This window comes from Scylla paramamosain, chromosome 6 (assembly GCF_035594125.1).
Source record: "Scylla paramamosain isolate STU-SP2022 chromosome 6, ASM3559412v1, whole genome shotgun sequence".
NCBI classification, from domain to species: Eukaryota; Metazoa; Arthropoda; class Malacostraca; order Decapoda; family Portunidae; genus Scylla; species Scylla paramamosain.
The window spans coordinates 29,170,838-29,194,496 of NC_087156.1; the positions used below are offsets into that span (position 1 = coordinate 29,170,838).

The 23,659-nt window shown below is 39.2% G+C and overlaps 2 protein-coding genes across 4 annotated transcripts in view; one reads left to right on the forward strand and one right to left on the reverse strand.

Annotated features, from left to right (window-relative positions):
* LOC135101589 (galactosylgalactosylxylosylprotein 3-beta-glucuronosyltransferase S-like) overlaps nt 1–23,659 on the forward strand; it is a 71,626-nt gene that overhangs the window by 4,232 nt on the left and 43,735 nt on the right. The window contains exon 2 of one of the 3 annotated variants that reach the window (XM_064005750.1): nt 15,381–15,447. The exons of 1 other annotated variant lie outside the window; for it this stretch is intronic. In XM_064005750.1, coding sequence (XP_063861820.1) covers nt 15,397–15,447 — 51 coding nt within the window. In that variant the 5' untranslated portion in view covers nt 15,381–15,396. Of the gene's footprint in view, nt 1–1,457; nt 1,510–15,380; nt 15,448–23,659 lie in introns of those variants that run through there. One more of the 3 variants, XM_064005753.1, reaches the window with a different exon arrangement.
* Nucleotides 4,841–17,447, reverse strand: LOC135101590 (uncharacterized). Its single transcript, XM_064005755.1, has 2 exons — nt 16,879–17,447; nt 4,841–7,706 (listed from the first exon to the last, which is right to left on the reverse strand). Exon 2 carries the CDS (start codon nt 6,393–6,395, stop codon nt 5,808–5,810), a length of 588 nt encoding a protein of 195 aa, XP_063861825.1. The 5' UTR covers nt 6,396–7,706; nt 16,879–17,447; the 3' UTR covers nt 4,841–5,807.

Consider the following 23,659-nt stretch of genomic DNA (forward strand, 5'->3'; position numbering starts at 1 on the left):
AACATACAGCTTGTGACATAACCAGCTTCCAAAATCTCTCAGAATCTCTCACAGTAACTGACATATATGTCAGTCTCTTGAGGATGGTCCCCCTACCCCCTCCCACCTTTCGTAAATCACTTACCTTCATATTTAGCCTGCCACTTTTCACTTTGACTTTCAGGATAGTTGGAAAGATGATTTGAAAGGAAAAGACACAAAATCTCACCTTGTATCAAGCATGCATTGGATGGAAGGAAATACTGGAGCATATGGGTCTGTGTACAGTAGGGATTTTTGTGCTACTCATAACAGCATATACTCGTACTTTCCAAATTCCATCTTGTGTCTTTTGTTTGAATTCAGTATCTGTGGTCTAGGGTCTTTTGACAACCTTGCATCTTATGAGCTTGTCTAGCAGGTGTGGCCTTGGGCATGTACATGGCATAAACATTATTTTTGGAGGTTGAGCAGAACAGTTGTCAAGGAGTAACAAAACCTTGCAGTTGACATCCAGTCTGTGCTGTTGGCACAAAATGTGTGTGAAACCAATATAAAAGATGTTTCCAGTAATCCATGCCCTTTTGTTAGCATAATGGACTGGTAAATTATCCACATCTTTAAAACAATGAGGATGCACTGCTAGATTTTCATGAGCAATGATCTTGCCAAACTCATCAATCATCTCTGCTGCTTTATGATCAAATCTGTTAATATTTTTCATCAAGTTTTGTTCATAATTTTTAGTTTGCTTTTCAGTTTCTTCAGGCTGTAGACAATGGTTGTACCAACACCAAACTGAGATGCTTCACACTTAAACCACTGTCAATTTTTTTTCATTAAATTGACTTTCTGTGTTATAGGCAAACAAATATTTCCTCTTTTTCTTTTCACTATTACCCATAGGGGTATCTGCAGGCCTTCTTGACACTTTCAACAATATCTTTACATCACAGACTATACAGTGTGTGGTAATCACAATGTGTAACAAGTGAAGGTGCGTTACTGTGATGACTTTTGACAGCAAATTAACACCAACTCACATGAGCTGGGGAAACCCCATCCAGGATAGGTGAGGTTATGACCAAGAGATAACACAGGTTGACTCATCCCTGTCCAAAACACTTGCCCAAGTCTCAGAGCACCTGATCAGAGATCCGAGACTGATCTCACAGGGTGGAGGGGTCAAGGTCTTGACAACACTAAGATTTTTAGATACTATATAGATCTTGAGTGATACTTACAATTCTCTCACTAAAGGCCAAGACCTCTCATTGTTCACCATCCTGTGACTTCAGCAGCACTGTCCTCCAAAGTATACATATAATCAAAATTCCATAGCGGGTGTCTGGCTGGAAGACTTGGGTGAGGTCATGCCTCAAAGATGTATGTGGTGGAACCTTACCAGCACTTTGTAAAATTTTTCATTTGTGATGTATTTAAAAATTTGAAATTCCAGATAAATCCCTCCTTCACACAAGACCCATATACTCCAATATTTCCTTCTAGCCAGCACATGCTTGATGTAAGGTGAGATTTTGTCTTTTTCTCTCAAATCATCATCTTGCCAACTATCCTGAAAGTCAAAGTAAGATGTGGTAAGCTAAAGTTAAATATGAAGGAATGCAATTTAATGAAAGTGGGAGTGGGTAGGGGGATCCAGGTCTAATTGATGCAAAAATTGTTAGAAAAATCTGTTTATGAACCAATTTGTTTATAAAGAGGAATATATATATATATATATATATATATATATATATATATATATATATATATATATATATATATATATATATATATATATATATATATATATATATATATATATATATATATATAAAACATACATACATACATACATACATACATTAGTACCTCGTGTTATGCCCACCCCCCTAGTACATGCCCAAACTTATGCTCTTTTCTGGCACCCAGATTTTCCTGTCTTACACCTGCTCTACCTGCCTTATTTTCTGATCATTCTACCTTGAAATGCCTCCTAAGCATGTGAAACGTGCTAGTGCAGGTGATGAGAAGAAGAAAAGTGTGATAACCATTGGAAAAAAAAAAGGAAAGAAAAGAAGAAGGAAAAAAAAAAAAAAAAAAAAAGTCATTGATCTTGATCTTGATCTTGATGGTACATCTTGATCTTGATCTTGATGGTACAGGTGGCACAGGATCACTCCTGAGCCAGGCCTTTGGAACGGCAACTCCTGTAGAAAGGGGGAAAAAAAAAGAGAAACGAACAGCATCCTCTATCCTAATTGTTCATACACCTGGCACGCCACATTCTCTCCAGAAACTCTTTCACCGCCTCAATCATCCTTTCATTCGCCTCTCTACACAGTCCCAGCAACAACACCATCCATTCCTTTCCTGTCTTCTCCACTCTTTCATTCCTATCATGCCCTAACTCAGTCAGTATCACTTGCATCATCTCATTCCTGTCTCTGGCATACTGCACACACGCCAGCACCACATGTTCCACCGTCTCATCCTCTCCCATGTCACACATCTGGCACACTTTGCTGCGGGACTCAGACCACCTGTAACTCCTTGCATTCACATCCATACACTGTGCCCTCGCTCGGAAGAGAAGATCACCGCCCAGGCTTCCATCATACCACCTTTCATACCTCGGGGCCTCTTTCTCCTTGTACCATTCCAGGGTCTTCTTTCTTTCCATCTCATTCTTCCATTCATTCAGTCCCACACATTTCACTTCTTTGTCTATCTCATTCTTCCATTTTCTCACATCCCATTCGGCTCCCACTCTTCCTCCTCTTGTTACCACCCATTCACGCTCATTTTGATTCCTACCAGCCATTCTTATCGCCCACACAACTTGCAATCCATTCCTGTCTGTCATTCTCATGCATCTCTTCCTCCATTTGCTTCCACTTTCATTCCACAGGTACACCTTCTTTGCTATTCTTGCATCATCCATTCTCTCAAGCCTAATCTTGTACCTAAGTGTGGCTTTTGTCAGTCTTTCTCTGAAGGTGCTCCATCCCATGTCACCTCTCAAGGCTTCAACTGCTGTGCACCTCGGTGCACTCAGTGCACAGTGCACAGGATCACTCCTGAGCCAGGCCTTTGGATCGGCAACTCCTGTAGAAAGGGAAAAAAAAAGAGAAACGAACAGCATCCTCTATCCTAATTGTTCATACACCTGGCACGCCACATTCTCTCCAGAAACTCTTTCACTGCCTCAATCATCCTTTCATTCGCCTCTCTACACAGTCCCAGCAACAACACCATCCATTCCTTTCCTGTCTTCTCCACTCTTTCATTCCTATCATGCCCTAACTCAGTCAGTATCACTTGCATCATCTCATTCCTGTCTCTGGCATACTTCACACACTCCAGCACCACATGTTCCACTGTCTCATCCTCTCCCATGTCACACATCTGGCACACTTTGCTGCGGGACTCAGACCACCTGTAACTCCTTGCATTCACATCCATACACTGTGCCCTCGCTCGGAAGAGAAGATCACCGCCCAGGCTTCCATCATACCACCTTTCATACCTCGGGGCCTCTTTCTCCTTGTACCATTTCAGGGTCTTCTTTCTTTCCATTTCATTCTTCCATTCATTCAGTCCCACACATTTCACTTCTTTGTCTATCTCATTCTTCCATTTTCTCACATCCCATTCGGCTCCCACTCTGCCTCCTCTTGTTACCACCCATTCACGCTCATTTTGATTCCTACCAGCCATTCTTATCGCCCACACTACTTGCAATCCATTCCTGTCTGTCATTCTCATGCATCTCTTCCTCCATTTGCTTCCACTTTCATTCCACAGGTACACCTTCCTTGCTATTCTTGCATCATCCATTCTCTCAAGCCTAATCTTGTACCTAAGTGTGGCTTTTGTGAGTCTTTCTCTAAAGGTGCTCCATCCCATGTCACCTCTCAAGGCTTCAACTGCTGTGCACCTCGGTGCACTCAGTGCCATCCTTGCTACTCTATTCTGGCCCACTTCTAACTTATCAATTTCACTTTCATTCCATGCAATCACATCCATACCATACATTATACATGGCACAGCCACACTCTTCCACACTTCTCTCAACACATCATACTTACTTGCTCTCATCCTTGCCGCGCTTCCCAATTGACCTGCCCACTGGTTTACCATACTTATCTTTTCATTCTTTGCCTTTGCACACCCACTAGGACTCGTCCACATCCCTAAGTACTTGTATTCTTGCACCTGTCTCAACTCATTCTCTCCAAGTCTCCATACCACATTACTTTCATCCTCTGACCTATTCACAATCATTACTTTGCTTTTCTCACTGCTAAACCTTACTCCAAAGTCTTTACCATAGCCATCCACTACATCCAACAAACTTTGAAGCTCATCTGCCGATTCACTCATAACAACTACATCATCTGCATAAAGGAGCACACATACTTTATCATTCCCCACACTTACCCCTACATTCATTCTTCTCATCCTGGCTGCTAGCTCCTCTGTATACAGGCTAAAAAGGGTTGGTGACAATATACAGCCCTGCCTAACTCCGCTCTCACTCTTCACCCAGTCTGTTTCTATGTCTCCTAGTCTGTATCTAGCTCTTGTGTCCACATACATACTTTGCACTATGTTAACTATCTTTGCACTCAATCCAATCTTTTCTAAGACTCTACCTAACATTTCTCTGTTCACTCTATCATAAGCTTTCTCTGTATCCAAAAAACCTAGGTACAATTTACCCCCATCCTTCTTTTTCTTCTCAATCATTTCATTCACCACAAACATATTGTCCTCAGCTCTCCTGTCCCTACGAAAACCATTCTGTTCTTCACCCAGCACTCCAGCTGTCTCAATTCATTTACACAGTCTCTCATTCAACACTGCACTGAAAACTTTACCTATTGTATTCACTAATGCAATTGGCCTGTAGTTCTTCAGCTCATTCTTACACTTAAATCCTCCCTTATGCAACAGACACACTCGGCTCTCATTCCACTTTCTTGGCACTCTCTCTTCATCCCACACTCGGTTGAATAACTCAGTCATTCTGTCTATCACTACCTCCCCACCATTCTTGTAGAACTCAGGGTATATCATCTGGACCTGCTGCCTTGCCATTCTTCTGCCTTCTCACACACCTCTCCACTTCATCCCTACTGATTCTTTCATCCAGTTCATCTGCATTCTTCCTTTCCAGTGTTACACATTCTTTCACACTAAACATCTCACCTACCCCACCTACTTCTTCCCAGAACCCTTTGATTGCCTCCCTGATTCCATCCTTCTCTGTTATAACTACACCCTCCACTTTTAGACTCTCCACACCAACACTGCCTGACATATTCTCACCTCTCATGAACTTGTACCATTCACGGCCACCTTCCATACCTTTCTCCCTTAAAGATTGAATCACTCTCCTTTCACTCTTCACTTTAGCATTCATTATCATTCGTCTTGTCAACCGCTGCTGCTTCACATATGCTGCCCATGCATTCTGATACTCATTCTCTGCCTCATCGCTTTCATGCCTCTTTTTCCTCAGCCATCTACACTGTCTACTCATTCTCTTTCGCTCCTTCCTAGCTGCTCTGATTTCATCATTCCACTATGGTTTACATACATTCTTTCTTCTACCTACTCTCACAAACCCTGTCTGGTTCTCAGCAGCACCCCTCACGTCCTCAACCAGTTTCTCATTCAGATACTCCACGTCATGCACACTTTCGTCATCCCAGCTTCTCTCACTCAGATCAACCTGAAAGTTCTCCCACCCTACATTCTCTCAGTCTCCACTTCTTTTTTTTACTTGCCACTTTCACTTCATTCCCAACCTGCATCAATCACTCCACCACCAGCATGTTGTGATCGGACACAATATCAACCAAACCATCCTCATCTATCCACATGTGTGACACAATTTCACGCATTCTTCCATTCACCAACATGTAGTCAATTGCCGATTCCTGTTCTCTTGCACTCCAAGTCACACGCCCCTCAGCCAAAGTAACATTCAGATTTTCCAGCTCCAGTTCATCAACAAACTCTCCAAGCATTTTACCATTCCTATTCACCTGTTCCCCCAGTATTCCCACATGTGCATTCATGTCACCCATAATTAACACTCTCTCCTCTCCATGCTCTCTCACAACTTTCTTAAGTATGTCATACTTCCTCCTATTTTCCCTCTCTGCTCTTTCACCCATGACAGTCATGTATGCTACCACCAGTACCACCTTCTCTGGTCTGCCATGACCATCCATGCATTCCACTCTTACTGCAAGCACATCCTCACTACTTGTACACTCCCCCACATCAATCTCCTTTACTTTCAGTCCTCTTTCTTTCTTGTAGAGTAGGGCTACGCCTCCTCCCAGTGTTTCCTGTGCCTTACGCCCCTTTCCAGTCATAACATACTTGCATCCCTCCATTCGTACATCATCTCTCAGGTGAGTCTCAGTGAGCCCGACTTAACTCGAACCTTCACTCCCTGAGCTCCTTGCATACATCCTCAAACTTGCCCACACCCCATCCTCTCACATTCATACAGCCAATCTTCACACATTTACTTGCCTGGTTAGTCTCTTTTCTTTCATGTTTGCTGACATCAGTGGGTCCTCCTCGTCATGTCTCGTCCACACAACACACCTGCCTCGCCCTCATCCGCTCGGCCAGTCGATGTCCTAGCCTCTCATTCCCGTTGTGGTTGAGGTGGACCCTGTCTCTCCCGAAGAATTTGTCCTGGTCGAGGATCCCATCCATGTCCAGGAAGCTCACGTTGCCCTTGTTCTCTGCCATCCATTCCATCTTGACCTTCATTAGTTCCATGCATATCTTGCGGTTCGTTTCTCTTCTGACCTTCTCATACTGCACTCCTTCCCGTGGGCGCCACAGGACCCCCACCACAGCCACACACATCTTCTTTTCTTCTGCTGCCCTCACTGCTTCTATCACTTCCTTTACTCTGTCTTCAGCACCTGCCTCTACTAAGTTGTTGCCTCCTCCTTGGACAACTAGCAGGCTTCTCTCTTCCATTTCTTGCACTTCTTCCTTGACTTTCCTCTTGACGTCTTGGATCTTAGCACCTCCCATGCTGGTGCACTCAATTTCCCTTCTCACAAAGTCGGGAGTCTTCCTTACCATGCTGTCTCCAATGACACGTACTGGGGCTTTCTTAATTACCATTCTCTTCTTCCTTGGGTGTCTGTCTGTTCTGGCCACTTCCACCACTTCTTGCTAGTCTTTTCTCTCTTCAGTCTTCGTCGTCTGTGCTTCTGCCTCTTTCATCAGGTTTTCTGTCTGGGTGCTCTGCTCCACTCTCTCTTCTTTTTCCTCATCCTGGTTCCTCCATTCATTGGGGCTCTTGCTCAGGCATTCCCTGCAGAGGAACACCAGAAGCTCGAACCCCAGCGCCTTCATGTTGGCCTCCCTCATGCCCACACAGGCTACATGGAACCAGGCCATGCATCTCTCGCATGCCACAGCCCTTTGCCTGTTCGCCACACTCTCTTCGCATGAACCACATGCGCTCATCACCATTTTTCAGGGTATTTTAGCACACAGGCAAGAGAGATAAACCACAAAACTCAGAGAAAACTCAGAGAACAAGGCAAAGCCACTCGTACACACTGCCACAGTCTAGGCAGGCCCTTTTCATTGCAAAACATGAGTGGTCTTGATCTTGATCTTGATGTATATGCTACAGGTGGCTTGGGATTACTCCTGAGGCAGGAGTCATCAGACTGCATGGGATAAATGAAGATGGAATGATTGATGATGTCTCGGACCATAACATGCTGGTACTAGAATGTAAGTTGAATGGAAGAGATGGAACGAATGCTAAGGCTAAGAGGAGAAAGTGGAGACTGAAGGATGTAGGATGGGAGAATTTCCAGATAGACTTGAGTGAGAGAAACTGGGAGGATGAAAACTTGAATGTTTTGGATGAAGTGAATGATAGGCTTGCAGCAGCCAGCCAGGTAGGGTATGTAAGAACAAGTATCAGAAAGTGTGCATGTAAGCCATGGTGGAGTGACAAAATTAGGGGTGCTAGAAAGGAAAGAAAGAGACTAAATAGGGTGTGCAGGCAGTTGAGAAAGAGGAGGCATGAGAGTGAGGAGGCTGAGAGTGAGTACCAAAATGCATGGACAGAGTATGTGAGTCAGCAGCAAGTGACAAAGCAAAAGATAATGAATGCTAAAGTTAAGTGTGAGAGGAGTGTGATTCAATCCCTAAGAGAAAAAAAGTGCTGAAGGTGGCTGGGAATGGTACAAATTCCTTAGGGGTGAGGGAATGCCTGACAGTGAGAATGTGGAGAGTCTGAAGGTGAATGGATCAGTGGTGACAGATAGGGAAGAAATGAGAAGGGCAATAAAAGAGTTCTGGGAAGAGATTGGAGGTATTGGTGAGGTACTTGATGTGAGAGAAGGTTGCGTGACACTGGAGAGGAAGGATGCAGATGAGTTGAATGAAATAATCAGCAGTGAGGAAGTGGAGAGATGTGTGAATAGGCAGAAGAATGGGGAAGGCAGTAGGACCAAATGAAATACCTTATGAGATGTATAAAAATGGGGGGGAAGTTGTGATTGATAGAATGACTGAGTTATTTAACCAGTGAGGGAGGAGGAGAGAGTGCCAAGAATGTGGAATGAATGCAGGGTGACTACTGTAGTCAAATTAACCATCATTACATTATTACTGTTATCATTATTGTAATGAGCATGACAGAATGTGATAGCAGAGATGTTACACAACAGTTAAAAAGAAAATGCAGTGTAGTATCTCTTTTAGTTCCTGAGATATGGGTGTTTAAATGTTGCCAAACTTTGGAGGCAATTTTCTCTCTCTCTCTCTCTCTCTCTCTCTCTCTCTCTCTCTCTCTCTCTCTCTCTCTCTCTCTCTCTCTCTCTCTCTCTCTCTCTCTCTCTCTCTCTCTCTCTCTCTCTCTCTCTCTCTCTCTCTAATGGAGCTTGGTACATTGTTTCTAGGCATCTCATTTATATATATATATATATATATATATATATATATATATATATATATATATATATATATATATATATATATATATATATATATATATATATATATATATATATATATATATACATACACACACTCACACACATACATATAATAAAACCACTCCATCCCCAATCACATTAGAGCCACCAGCAACATCTTTGACTCAGACTCTGAGTGACAAGCAAAAGTACACTAGTAGTACAGTGCATAATGTTATGTCAGCTCTTATGTGACAGTGCGTTGTGTACAGTTAAGTAACTTTTTAAATGAAAACTACCATATTTTGTGGCATAGAAAATGCTGCATCATCGAACATGCACCCTGTTTTTGGAAGGAGATTTCTAGGAAAAAAAAGATGGACAAGCAAAACTGGCCCAATATAGTCGTTGTCACTCTCTTTTTGTATCTTCATTCAGCAATGCTCATATATTTATGCCTATATTTTCATTAAAGTTCACTTACCATAAATATTTATGGTATATAAAGAATTGTAAATGGTAATAGTTTGGGTTGGCCAGTTGGTGAGTGAGGTGAAGTAAACTGAGTGGTTTGCACTGGTATAGTTGCCCGATGTTGCTGGGGAAAGTGTTGCTGCTAATTAACCATAACAGTAAGTTTAGGTAAATATAATACACAGCTTTCCTTGTCTAAAAGAGGTTTTATTTCCATTAAGAGAATTAAAAAAAAAAAAAGACCATAGACTTGTACGAGTCAACATTCACCAAAGAAGATGCATGGTTATTTTTGAGGATCTTTCCCAGGTAAAAAGTGCGTCTTTTACTCTGCAAAATAAGGGGTGTAGTTGCACAGTGTTAAGTGAACTCTTAAGTGACCTTATTGTTCGTTGTGTACAGTGTGTAATAACAAAATTTGCAAATGTCCATCTTGGTGCTTATAACGTTCTAACAAATATGCTGTAAAATAACAATAATTGTACATGTTTATGTGCATAGAAACTGGCCAAAAACATGTATTGTCGGATAAAACGAACTTTCAGATAAACCGTCAGCCACCTCGTCCCATATAGTTCGGTTTATTGAGGCTTTACTGTATATATATAAATGCCTGGAGAGTTGGCTGACACACAGTCAGTCTCATGTTTGAGAGCTGAATTGCAGCTGTGTGACAGCCAGTGAGTGACCATGACAATGGCTGATGACAACGTTTCTCTCTCTCTCTCTCTCTCTCTCTCTCTCTCTCTCTCTCTCTCTCTCTCTCTCTCTCTCTCTCTCTCTCTCTCTCTCTCTCTCTCTCTCTCTCTCTGTGTTCATTATGTCGAGCATTTACTGTAAGAAAATGTATTTATGAATAACAAATATCAAATAAAAACGTGAAGTGAACTAGTGAGACGAGGAATACTGGGTGATTGTTGTGGTGCTCACTGTGCCAAGTGCCAGCTAGCGGTGGCATATTGGAAGCTCGCTTGTATTTCAAATTTTGGTTTGCAACTCAAAGCAAAAAGTCGTCCAAGCAACATCTCGTATAAAAAAAAAATGTAAGTTGGTGCACTCATAAGTCAGGGTACCGCTATACTAAAAGACAAAGCAAAAGTTGCTGTTTATTACTGATTTATAGTTTCTATAAGTATTTCCATCATCTTAATATATTTGGAGGAGACACAGTGAGTAAGACAGTAATTTGATCTTTGAAATAAGGCAAATGTGATCCCATTGAAGAGACAATGTAAACAGTTTTTGGCTGACTCAGGAGTAATCCCGAGCCACCTGTGGCTCTCTCAATGATCCACAATGCCATCACTACAGCACAACTGCATTTTCTTAGTAGCTTTTCCCAGCAGCAAGATGTCTAAGTGTTATGGTTGCCTTCATTTTTGCGGTAAGTGGGTTGCTCCTCTTTGTGTCATTCTATAAGGCTTCCCTCACTAGGTAGATGACAAAGAGAATACTTGCACGGTGTAAACAATATCATCTGATGAGGTCCGTGTCACTAAGTTAATTTAATACGTCCTATCTGGATAAGTAATTTCTGAGATGATGTGGAGCGGCCATTTTGGTAGTGGGAACATCTGGCATAAGCTGGTAAGACATGGTGGACATTGCATGTACCAAAACAAACATGCGGTCGGTTATGTGCCAAACCCAGTGACATGGGCAAGCTTCACTGTGTTCTTTACAGTGTGATGTCATTACTCCTTGAGCTAAGACACTCACTGCCGATGCCATATGCCAGGTACATGTTTACATCTCACAACAAGATTGGTACGTAGGCTACTAGCAAATATTAAAGTTTTTTTAAAATGCAAAATATTGGGATCTAATAATGATCTAAATGCATGTGAGAGTCTTCAAATGTCAGGTGAAATTCTTCACTTCATATTCAGAGCTTAAATCTGCTCATTTATCTTTTTTTTTTTTTTTTTTTTTTCAATGTCTGCCAAAACTGGGTGAGTCTTATGAGCCCATACATCTTATGAGCCATCAAATACAGTAAGTTCGAGAACCGAGGTTCCACTGTATTTTGAAAGCCCAAAGGACAAATTTATAGTCAGAATCTAACAAAGAAGCTCACTTCTTTTACACTCATAGACTGTATGGTAAGATGTGTACTGGAGAAAGTAAGCACCCCAAAGATGCACTGTGACCAATCAGTACGTAAGTGAATAACCACTTCCTGGCCAATGGGCTTTTGACAGTTCTAAAGCACATGCTAAGTATGGTCACTTGCCTCATCCCAACTGAGGGTTAGAGTGATGTAAGTATGGTCACGGCTGGGTGGGAAGCAGGACTTTCAAAAGTGTGTTTTCTCAATTTTTTGTCTGCATACCTCATTACAACAAGGTATGCTGCAATTGTTTTTAGGTCATGTCTGATGCCCCAGTAAAAGTTAAGAAATAGTCTACTGTTAGCTTATTATACATAGCTTATCTAGCCTATATATTTCTTATGAGGCTGTTAAGTACGTTTATGATAATCATTGTTCACATTATCTTGCCATTGTTCTGTATTATTAAACTGATAAGATCTGAAAAGTGAGATTTTGGATTTGAAAAGTGAGATTTTTCAAACAGATTCTTGACATTATGTAATATCACTTGCATATGTATCTGCATTGGTGATTATTCTGTGTGTGAAACAATTATTGGTGTGGCTTTATTGATAGAAATTGACAGTGCCCATATTTATTGCTGCATATGAATGTTTGCAGTGATGTGAACATTTTGTAGTGGTGCCTCAAGTTATTACTGCTCCAGGGGCTGTACTTATAAACACTGAGTTACCATTTTAATGTTATCATCTCAAGTCCTCAAAATGACAGAACTTGACACTTAAATTCCAAAGATGGCATCTTAAGTCCTGGAGATGTGTCTTACTGCAAAGATACCTCCTGAGGTGGTATAGCAGCTCGCATGCCCCTTAAGATACCATCCTAACAGTAAACATGGTCGCACTAGATGAACCCCACTGACATTGCCACTGACAGTGGCAGACTTTTTGTGACAAGGAGGAAATCCTGAATGAGCTGGATGACTGTAAGTTGGTGAACACATATTGGCTGGACTGTGCTGGGATCATCTTCATGGCTGATCTAGTGTAGGAAAGACTGAAGAGACCAACTTCAAGGAACAAGGCTCTCCTTTGAGATGCAAGTGATCATCACTCTGTGGTACATCACAACAGGCAAGATGCAGCAGTGAAGTGCAGATGACTTGGGCCTCTCATAGCAGAACATCAGTGACACAGTGTATGCATGAACAGCCATAGTGCATGATCAGAGTTGGCACCAATTTTTTGTTGTAGATGACAACAACCGTGGTAAATAGATACCTTCAGTAATCAAGCTTAAAACGGTCAGATGATTATTGAAAACTCATTAGATAAATATATTTTTATTTTATATATAATTTTTGTGCACTTTCAGCTGTTTCTTGTGAGATTCATAAAAAAAAAAAAATTACGCAACATCTGCTCATGTTAGTGATTAGGTTGTCAGTACCTTAAGATGGCAACTTGACAGTCTCCTTTTATGATAGTCACTTAGCGCTTAAGTCTTGTAATTTGAATTCTCTTCCTAATTTGCATGGAACCTTTGTAGAGTTTCATAAGTATGGCCCCATTAGAATACTATTAATGATTTGTGAACATTCAGTGATATAATAGTGTTCACAAAAACATTGACAATGCCAAGTTTTGAATAAGTTGCATGATGTGGAATTGAGGAGATAACAGTGTTTGGATAATTTTAAATTATTTTACTTAAAATGAGATGGACACCCACAAGTGATAAAGTGAGGATTTTCCTCCCAGATGAGTGGTGACAATAACTTGTTGGAGTGGAAGATTGTGGAATGTCTGTGACTCACAAAATTAGTGAAGTTTTTATAATAACTTTATTATTGTTGCCCATGCCTTGTGGGATTGTTGACCTACAAAATAGATTGTTGCTATAAAATAACATTATTCATAGCAGTATAATTTGTTATATAATGGTTAAAATCACCCAAAAATAACAGTATTTAACAATATAGTAATCATATTCTTTCTAGCTTTAGGTGATAGCAAAGAGCCATGTTTAATTGTCCTAGTGAAGATTATCATGGATAATCAGCATGATAGGACCCTTATGTTGACACATTTTATGTATTTAGTTAAAAACTAGAAACAGGTCATGTTAATATATTTATATAAATTAATAACATTATACTAGCATCTCTTTGGAGAAAAAGAGAAACAGAACAGGCCCTTCTCTTGATGAAGTTAAACCTGACTTTCCCACACACTCACAATCCAAAAGCAGGTAACACTATTTGTGACATGTGCCACATGTGCTGTCAAAGACAAAAGTAGTGTCAAGGTTTTGTCCAAATATGAAATGTAACTTGTGAAACATGAAAACACTAATGCATCAATCCTTGAAAGTGCTTGAATCCCTTAAGCTACTGTTCAGATAAGGGTTCAAAGCTTCATATCTGCTGCTGATAAGATATAAGCTAAAGCAAACCAAAGGGATATTTTCTTTCTTGCTGCACTAAAGGACTGCTTTACCCATGAGCTTGTTCCTCCAGTTTGTACCCCATGATTTAGATAGTGCTGTGTATCATATGGGAAAATCCTACAATTCAGTAAATACATTGAACATCATGTGTGCTTCAGTCATTGCTTCAAAGGATGAGTAGTTCAAGAATACATTGAATATATCATAGGATGCCATGCTCACAAGAATATGAATAACTGTGTCATATGAAGTGTGATGAGTATCAAAGTCCCTGTTGCAGTGCTACCAACTGTTCCTATGACATACAGTATAGAGCACCATAAGGTTAGCCCTTTACCAGATGTTTTAACCAAGATTCATGATGTGACTTTTGTCTCTGCACAATAATCACTTCTTGTTGATACTTAAGAGTTGCAATAGTACAGTATTCACTTTTCAGAGTTACCCTATGTTATAGTAGCAAACTAGCATTTTATGGGTCTGTATTTTATGGGTCTGTAAGTCCTGAAAAATTAAACTGGAAAAGAATATTTGTAACATCTCCACAGTGTGATTACAAGCTGTACCCAGCTGTGTTGAAGCCCTGCTTGCCTGCACAACCCTCTTCATGTTAGTAGATCAGCTTTGCTACTGAACAGCACTTTACAGGTTAAAAGATAAACTGGGGTGGGTGATGAATTGAGCAAAACCTGTATATGTAAACTTACATCTTATGGTCTCTCTCTCTCTCTCTCTCTCTCTCTCCTCTCTCTCTCTCTCCTCTCTCTCTCTCTCTCTCTCTCTCTCTCTCTCTCTCTCTCTCGCTCTCTCTCTCTCTCTCTCTCCTCTCTCTCTCTCTCTCTCTCTCTCTCTCTCTCTCTCTCTCTCTCTCTCTCTCTCTCTCTCTCTCTCTCCTCTCTCTCTCTCTCTCTCTCTCTCTCTCTCTCCTCTCTCTCTCTCTCTCTCTCTCTCTCTCTCTCTCTCTCTCTCCACATCTGGTGATAACAATGTGTGTTTATATCTGACAGCTTCATACATGACTGTACTGGTAATGCAGCAATGCAACATCATGAGCTGTTTGGTTGATGTTTATGTGAGATATTAATTTGTTTTGAAATTGAGTTATTGTAATGATGTAATCCAAGATTTTATTTTTAGTGATGCTTTTATTATTCACTAAGAAGGAGGTACTATAGAAAACAGTTGGAGTTAGTGCTTGCTAGATTAATATTACTAGGTAAGGAGGTGTAAGGAGCTATTCTAATTTTCTTGATTCTTGAGCTAATAAGCTTTTCATTATAAACTATCATACTTATGGAATATAGATTACAAAATGACGATGACATAATGTAATCATCAAGCTCTTCTATAACTTTTTATTCATGTGTATAATTCATTTTGCAATGCCATTTGAAGTTGAGGTGTAATATGTAACCATTTTTCATCTATTATTTTTTCAGTTCTGTCATCCATGAAATGGTTGAGAGTTCTTCACCCATTAACAAAATGAAGATCATAACAGATAAAGTAAAAGATCTTTTCATACAGTTAAATCACTCAAGCATGGACTGTTCCAGCAGCTGTCACAGAAGTAGTACATGTATTGATGTCTATGAGGACATTTCAAGATTGTTAAGGATAGTATTCACTTTAAGAAGTTCAAAAAGCTTCTGGAGCATTCCTGAGTTATATTTGCTTCACATTTGTTTGAATTCTTGGCACATGTTTTTACACTTTCACATAAGTTGTATTTTCACTACTGCACTTACATCATTGTTTGCGCATGTGGTTAAAGGCTATGAATTGTATTTTCTTTTGACATCACTGAGTGCATTGTAGTTCTGCTTAGATGCAAGAACATGAAGGTATTAGACTGAGATGAAAACCAGTCTTTTTCAGGCACTGTTGCAAAGGGGTTTTGTTAAATAATGGAATATCCTTTAAAAACATATGTTTGAGATGTTATGAGCAGAGATATGGTTAAGAAAAATTAAGATAACGGAGAGAATACCTGTCAGATGAAAAAAAAATAATGAATACTGAAGTAGATTATGTAAATAAGTGAAATAAAGGAGGTACTAAAAGAAGTGGGCATAGATAAAACAAAGGTGGCTAATCCATTGACCTAATAAAAGAGAGCAAAAATGAAACAGTTGATAAATTTATAGAATGGAAGAACAGGCATGGAGAAGGGAGGCCTTAACATTAACATGGAGAAGATCAAGGGCATAGTAACAGGAAAGGCCTCAAGAGTAAGGTTAGAAACATATAGATATCCATGTAGTTTTTTTCTTTTCTTATATATATATATATATATATATATATATATATATATATATATATATATATATATATATATATATATATATATATATATATATATATATATATATATATATATATTCACCTAGCAGTGATTAGGTGCTTAGTGTAAGTCGGGAGTTGTGACCTGCTACTAGAGAAACAAACTCTGAAAGAAAATACAAATGGGATGGCCAGACCATCCTGGGCCTAGCATGCTAGGTTGACCAGCACCATTTGGCAGCCACAGTATAAAATTGTAAGATATTTCCTTAGGGTTAAAATGTATACTTAGGATGTAGTATGTATGTTAGTATATAAGTATGTAGCAAGTGGATTTTCAGTTGTAGGACTACAAGATTGATAAACTGAATATTATTATTATTATTATTATATACAGTAGTGTATGCGACATTGCACGGTTGTTATATTGTACAACTGCAATAACAATTAAATTTTAATAAATATTTTATTGGAATAATGAACCAAAAATGGCATAACGAACTCACCACTTGCGCTAGCACTGGAATTTTTATAAATATTTAATCAGAATAACAAACCAAAACTGGCAAGACAATCTTCCCGTTTGTGCAAGTACTGAAATTTTAATAAAAGTTTAATTGGAATAACAAACTAAAATTCACAAGACTAACTCACCAGCTGTGCAAGTCATTGCTCATCTATCCGGCATCTGCCCCTTCCTCCCTTCATTTGTCATTCTCAAACTTCCCTTCCCTGTTATCTGTCAGAGATAAGGGACTAGGGAGTGGTACCTCTCTCTCTCTCTCTCTCTCTCTCTCTCTCTCTCTCTCTCTCTCTCTCTCTCTCTCTCTCTCTCTCTCTCTCTCTCTCTCTCTCTCTCTCTCTCTCTCTCTCTCTCTCTCTCTCTCTCTCTCTCTCTCTCTCTCTCTCATTTATTTTATGTCATTTTCGCTTCATCCTTTCTCACTTTTTTTCACTTGTATGCGCAATTCCATTTTCATTCTCAATCAATCTCATTCTCTTTAGCAATCCTTAGGATTGATTGTTCTTACTTTCAGAGAGAGAGAGAGAGAGAGAGAGAGAGAGAGAGAGAGAGAGAGAGAGAGAGAGAGAGAGAGAGAGAGGGATTTACTGTGTGTATATATATATGTGACACCAACAGTAGGTAAATGTGATTGATACTTGTTGAAGCAGCGTGAAACTTGGGGTGATAATGCGCGAATTCTGATGGCAAGAATTTAGGACTAGGTGTGAAACTTGGGAGGATACAGTATATAACAGCTACATAACTGTTACACATATCTAAAATCTGGTAGAAGGTTGGCTCTGCCCATGCAGCGTACTGACAGATATAGGAAGTCATTTGTACCTAAAAGCATTCTCCTTTTCAATCATCTATCATCACTATAATTTTTAGATTTTAGTATTCATGGTTACTGTATGTGATGGTTCATGATGAGGGCAGAAATAGCCCAATATTGCATGTATACGATAGCCCATGTAATGACTCCTTTCTTAATGTTTTATTGTTTTATTGTTTTACTGATTTTATTTACTTTTTAATGTTATGTATAAGCAACTACTAGGGAGCTCTTAAGCCAAAATGAATTTCATTAGTATTACATTTTGTATTACAACTTGACGAATAAATTATCTTATCTTATCTTATATATATTTGTTGTGTTATCTGAAATGCAGTAGTGCAAATGTGCTTAATTTTGTTTTGTTTTTTTCTTCAAAAATTGTGGAATTCTTATATTGTTTTCTAGTTCCCTAGAGCCAATTAATTTTTTCCCATAGGTTCTTCAGTCACCATAACACACATTTGCCATAATGAAAGCTACATTGGAATGAATCATGTTCATTGTCATGTACTCTACTGAATATAATATAAGGGCCACTGGCCAAGGGCAACAGAAATGTCATGAAGAAAAGGTCCACTTAGGTACCAGTTCCCAGAAAGGTTGCTGAGCAGGAAAAATCAATTGATGGAGGACAAGCATCTTGAAACCTCCCTCTTGAAGGAATCTAAGTCATAGGAAGAAGGAAATACAGAAGCAGGCAGGGAGTTCCAGAGTGTACCAGAAAAAGAAATGAATGATTGAGAATACTGGTCAACTCTTGCATTAGAGAGGTGGACAGAATAGGGGTGAGAGAAAGTAGAAAGTCTTGTGCAGTGAGGCTGTGGGAGGAGGGGAAGCACACAGTTAACAAGATCAGAAGAGCAGTTAGCATGAAAGTAGCAGTTGAAGATAGAAAGAGGTGCAACATTGTGGCAATGAGAGAGAGAGAGAGAGAGAGAGAGGCTGAAGAGTCAACTGTAGCTGAGGTATGGTTGCTTAGTTCATCCTGTGCAGGGAATAAAGGATAAAGGAACCAAAACATAGGATAATGTGGGGAAGAAACTTATCAAATATGTGAAGCAAGACAAAACCAGAGTAGCTGGATACTTTGAGTATCTAACAATAATTGATAGTGGCAAGTAAATAATGAAGGATGCTGAAAATGTGATTGTGATAATTGATGAGTTAGGGTGATATGATATGTAGGGTATGGTAGGAGAGAGAAGTTAGAATGAGGTGATAGTTGGTAGGATCAGTCCTGTTACCTGTCTTAAATAAAGGATTGATATTTGCCAAAAGCCATTACTACTTGATTGGCTTTTGGAAAATATTAATCCTTCATATAAGACAGGTGATCAGGCTGACAGTACCAACCATATATCACATCATCTCACTAACTTTAATTCCATACAAAATTTGGTAAAAATGAAGAACCACTCCCATCCTTTTTGCAAAAAAAAAATAAATAAAAATTTCTTTAACCTCAACAAACTTGGGGAACCTGTTGGGCAGGGAAGTCAAATCTAACCTAACCTAATTTAACATAATCTAACCTGATCTAACATAATCTAACCTGACCTAATCTAACCAAACCTAACTTGACTTAACCTAAACTAACCAAACCTAACCTAGTTGCTTAATCTAACCCAACCAAAAACCAACCACTCATTGAAATCACCATGAATGTTAAGTAGGATGTGTGTTCTATCCATAGCTAGAAAATTACAGATTGGTTGGGGGTAGCATTAACCAAAATTTTTTGATCATGTAATAGATAAACATATAAATCACCTCAACACAAACAACATCCATAACACTTTTCAGCCAAGATATTCATGTGAATCACAACTCATTACTATATTTCATGACATTACAGGACAACTAGTCTGACAAGACATTAAACAAAAAGACACCATTGCACTTGATTTTGCCCAAGCCCCTTCCCCAAAAGACTGACATATAAATTAAAATACTATTGTATATTGGGACTACTTCAATGGGTCACTGTTTTTTTGACAGATAGGAATACTCAATGCTTCTTCATCTGATATTCCTGTTATTTCAGGTGGCCTAAAAGTTACTGTACTAGGCCCCATCCTTTTCTTACTATATTTCTGTGATCTTCCACCTTCAGTGCCTGATTCCTACACCATATTTTTTGCAGCTGATAGTTTACTGTTTAGAACAATAAAGACCAGTGATGATTGTAGACTTCTTCAACAGGACCTGGGTGCCCTCCTACAGTGGGAGCACACCTGGAAAATATATTTGTCTTGACAAATGTAAAGTTAAGCTTCACAGTCATATTCTCATCCACTGCACATACATCCTTCGCAATACACAATGAGAATCAGTTAAGACACATAGATATCTTGGCATCCATCTATCCACCAACCTAAAAATTCAGTACCCTCATAGACTTCATATGCTCAAAACCCAACTGAACATTGAGGTTCACGAGAAGAAATATACACAGCTGTGTACAGCACACGCAGATTAGAAAAATTAACATCAAGGCAGCTAGGTTTATTACAAACAGTTACACCTGATTGCCTGGCATTAAAACACTTAAAACAACAAATATGAATCCCATGATATATGCAGACAAGCACATAGACTGACACTTAATGAACAAAATTACAATCACATATATATTGATCCACATAAATGTTTATGCAGCACAAACAACAATGTACTTGCAACTCACACAGCTTGCTCAGTAACATTAACCTAATCTGATCATTAACCTTACTGTCCAAAATTCTCTTGCCCAATAATGTTAATGGCCTAATGTCCCTATTGAGCAATATATATATATATATATATATATATATATATATATATATATATATATATATATATATATATATATATATATATATATATATATATATATATATATATATATATATATATATATATATATATGGAGGAGGCAGTAACCACCTGCCAAAATGGTAATTACTCCCAGTGAGGTCTAAAGCACTGAATCACTGAATCGGGGGGTGCTGTATATATATGTTTTATATATATATATATATATATATATATATATATATATATATATATATATATATATATATATATATATATATATATATATATATATATATATATATATATACTCGTATATAGGGATAAGAGACCATTAATGTTAATAGCTTGCTCAGTAACATTAACCTAATCTGATCATTAACCTTACTGTCTAAAATTCTCTTGGCCAATAATGTTAATGGCCCAATGTCTCTATTGAGCACAGTATATATATATATATATATATATATATATATATATATATATATATATATATATATATATATATATATATATATATATATATATATATATGGAGGAGACACTAAGCACCTGCCAAAATTATAATTACTCCCATTGAAGTCCAAAGCATTGGATCAGGGGGTGCTGTGAACTTACCATTAAATCCAGCTGTGATCTCACTGAACGTTTCTCTTTGTGTCTCACAATACAAGGGGGTAGTCACAGCCTGCCTTCTAAAGACAACTCTCTTCCTTCACACAAAACTACAAGCACCTAATTACAAACACACACACCCTTCACTCAAAATTCAAAATCATGGCGACTCCTACACCAGCCTTGGAGTTCCCATCTAGGGAGGGGACCACAAATGTCCCCAGGTCAGACTGCACTTCTGGTATTGACCCTAAGTGTCTTGACACCCCCCTCAACTTTTTTAATTAATTTCTGCAACATTCATGGTCTTAGATCTAATTTTCAATCTGTAGAACATCATCTCTCCTCTAACAAAGCTCATCTTCTTTTCCTCACTGAAATCCAGGTGTCTTAGGCAACTGACAGTAACCCCTTTTCTGTTCCCTCCTACTTTCTCTATCCCCTTTTCAATCAAAAGCTTTATGTTGCGTTTATGTGTGTGGTGACTTAATCTGCTCTTGTGCCCATGCTCTAGAAACTTCTGAGTTTTCCACCATCTGGCTACGACTACAGAGTCACTCTCAAACTAGATTTATCTGTGCCATATATCTCTCACCTAACTCCTCTGACTATAAGAAATTCCTTGACTACTTAACTTCCAAAGTGTAGCACATTCTGGCTCTCTTTCCTTTTGTGGAGATCTCTGTTCTTGGAAACTTCAATGTTCACCACCAGCTTTGGCCTTCCTCTCCCTTCACTGACCATTCTGGTGAACTAGCCTTCAACTTTGCTATCCTCCATGACCTAGAGCAGTGGTTCCCAAACTGGAGGCCTTGGCCCCCTAGGGGGCCATGTAGCAGAATGGAGGGGGGCCATAATCTGAGGATATGTATATATTAAACCAAAGGTGTTTAGCAGGTAGGCAGCCAGTGAAAGGAAATTACAGGTTCAGTACAAATGGCTAGACTACATAGACAAATGACTTTTTGACACCTCCTACCATTTTCATCAACTTATTCCTGTGAGGCTGCCAGTGGATTTTTGTTTTATTTATTTTTTTTTGGTTTGTTTATTGTTGAAAAAGCTTTCTGCAATAATGCCATTTATAGCATAAATGCCATTTAACTCCAAGTATAGACATTTTTTATGTGCATTGTTACTTTTTTAGTACCACTTCAATAATTATTTGAGATTCAGCAAAGGCAAGCTAGGAATTTCTTTATTAATACTTAACAAAAGAAAAAAATAAATGGAATCAATAAAATTACAGGATTTACTTGAGTGGTTTTTTATATGGAGCTAATGAGTGTAGGAGTGTTGACAATTAGTGCAGTCGTGGGTTATGCTTGGCGGTGGGCCATGGACGAGGATTGTGTATGAAAAGTGGGTGACGACCTGAAAAAGTTTGGGAACCACTGACCTAGAGCAATTGGTGCAACACCCTACTCATATTCCTGACCATCTTGGAGATAAGCCTAACATTCTTGACTGTTTCCTAACCTCTAATCCTTCTGCTTGTGCTGTTACCCTCTCTTCTCCGTTGGGCTCCTCCAATCACAATCTCATATCTGTATCTTGTCCTATCGCTCCAATCCCTCCTAAGCGGAGGTGCCTATGGCGTTTCCATGCTCTCGCTGGCCTAAAACCTAGGAAGGCTTATGGACCTGGTGGGATCCCTCCTGTTGTTCTCCAAAACTGTGGCTCCATGCTTGCACCTTGCCTAGTCAAACTCTTTCAGCTCTGTCTGTCAACATCTACTTTTCCTTCTTGTTGGAAGTTTGCCTACATTCAGCCTGTTCCTAAAAAGGGTGACCGTTCTAATCCTTCAAACTACCGCCCTATTGCTGCCTATCTAAAGTTTTTGAATCTATCCTCAACAGGAAGATTCTTAAACATCTATCACTTCACAACCTTTTATCTGATTGCCAGTATAGATTCTGTCAAGGCTGCTCTACTGGTGATCTGGCTTTCCTTACTGAGTCTTGGTCATCTTCTTTTAGAGATATTGGTGAAACTTTTGCTGTTGCCTTAGACATATCAAAAGCTTTTGATAGAGTCTGGCACAAAGCTTTGATTTCCAAACTACCCTCCTATGGCTTCTATCCCTCTCTCTGTAACTTCGTCTCAAGTTTCCTTTCTGACTGTTCTATTGCTGCTGTGGTAGATGGTCACTGTTCTTCTAAATCTATTAACAGTGGTGTTCTTCAGGGTTCTGTCCCGTCACCCACTTTCTTCCTATTATTCATCAATAATCTTTTAAATGAAACTTCTTTTCCTATCCACTCCTTCACTGATGATATCACCCTGCACTTTTCCTCATCTTTTGACAGACATCCAACCCTTCAGGAAGTAAACAGTTCACGCAGGGAAGCCACAGAACGGCTGATTTCTGACCTCTCTAAAACTTCTGATTTGGGCAGAGCAAACTTAGCATTGTTCAGTGCCTCAAAAACTCAATTCTTCCATCTATCAACTCGACACAACCTTCCAGACAATTATCCTTTCTTCAATGACACTCAGCTGGCCCCCTTTCCTACACTGAACATCCTCTGTCTGCCCTTTTCCTATAATCTAAACTGGAAATTTCACATATCATCTCTAGCTAAAACAGTTTCTATGAAGTTAGGCATTCTGAGACGTCTCCGCCAGTTTTTCTCACTCCCCAACTGCTAGCTCTGTACAAGGGCCTTATCCGTCCATGTATG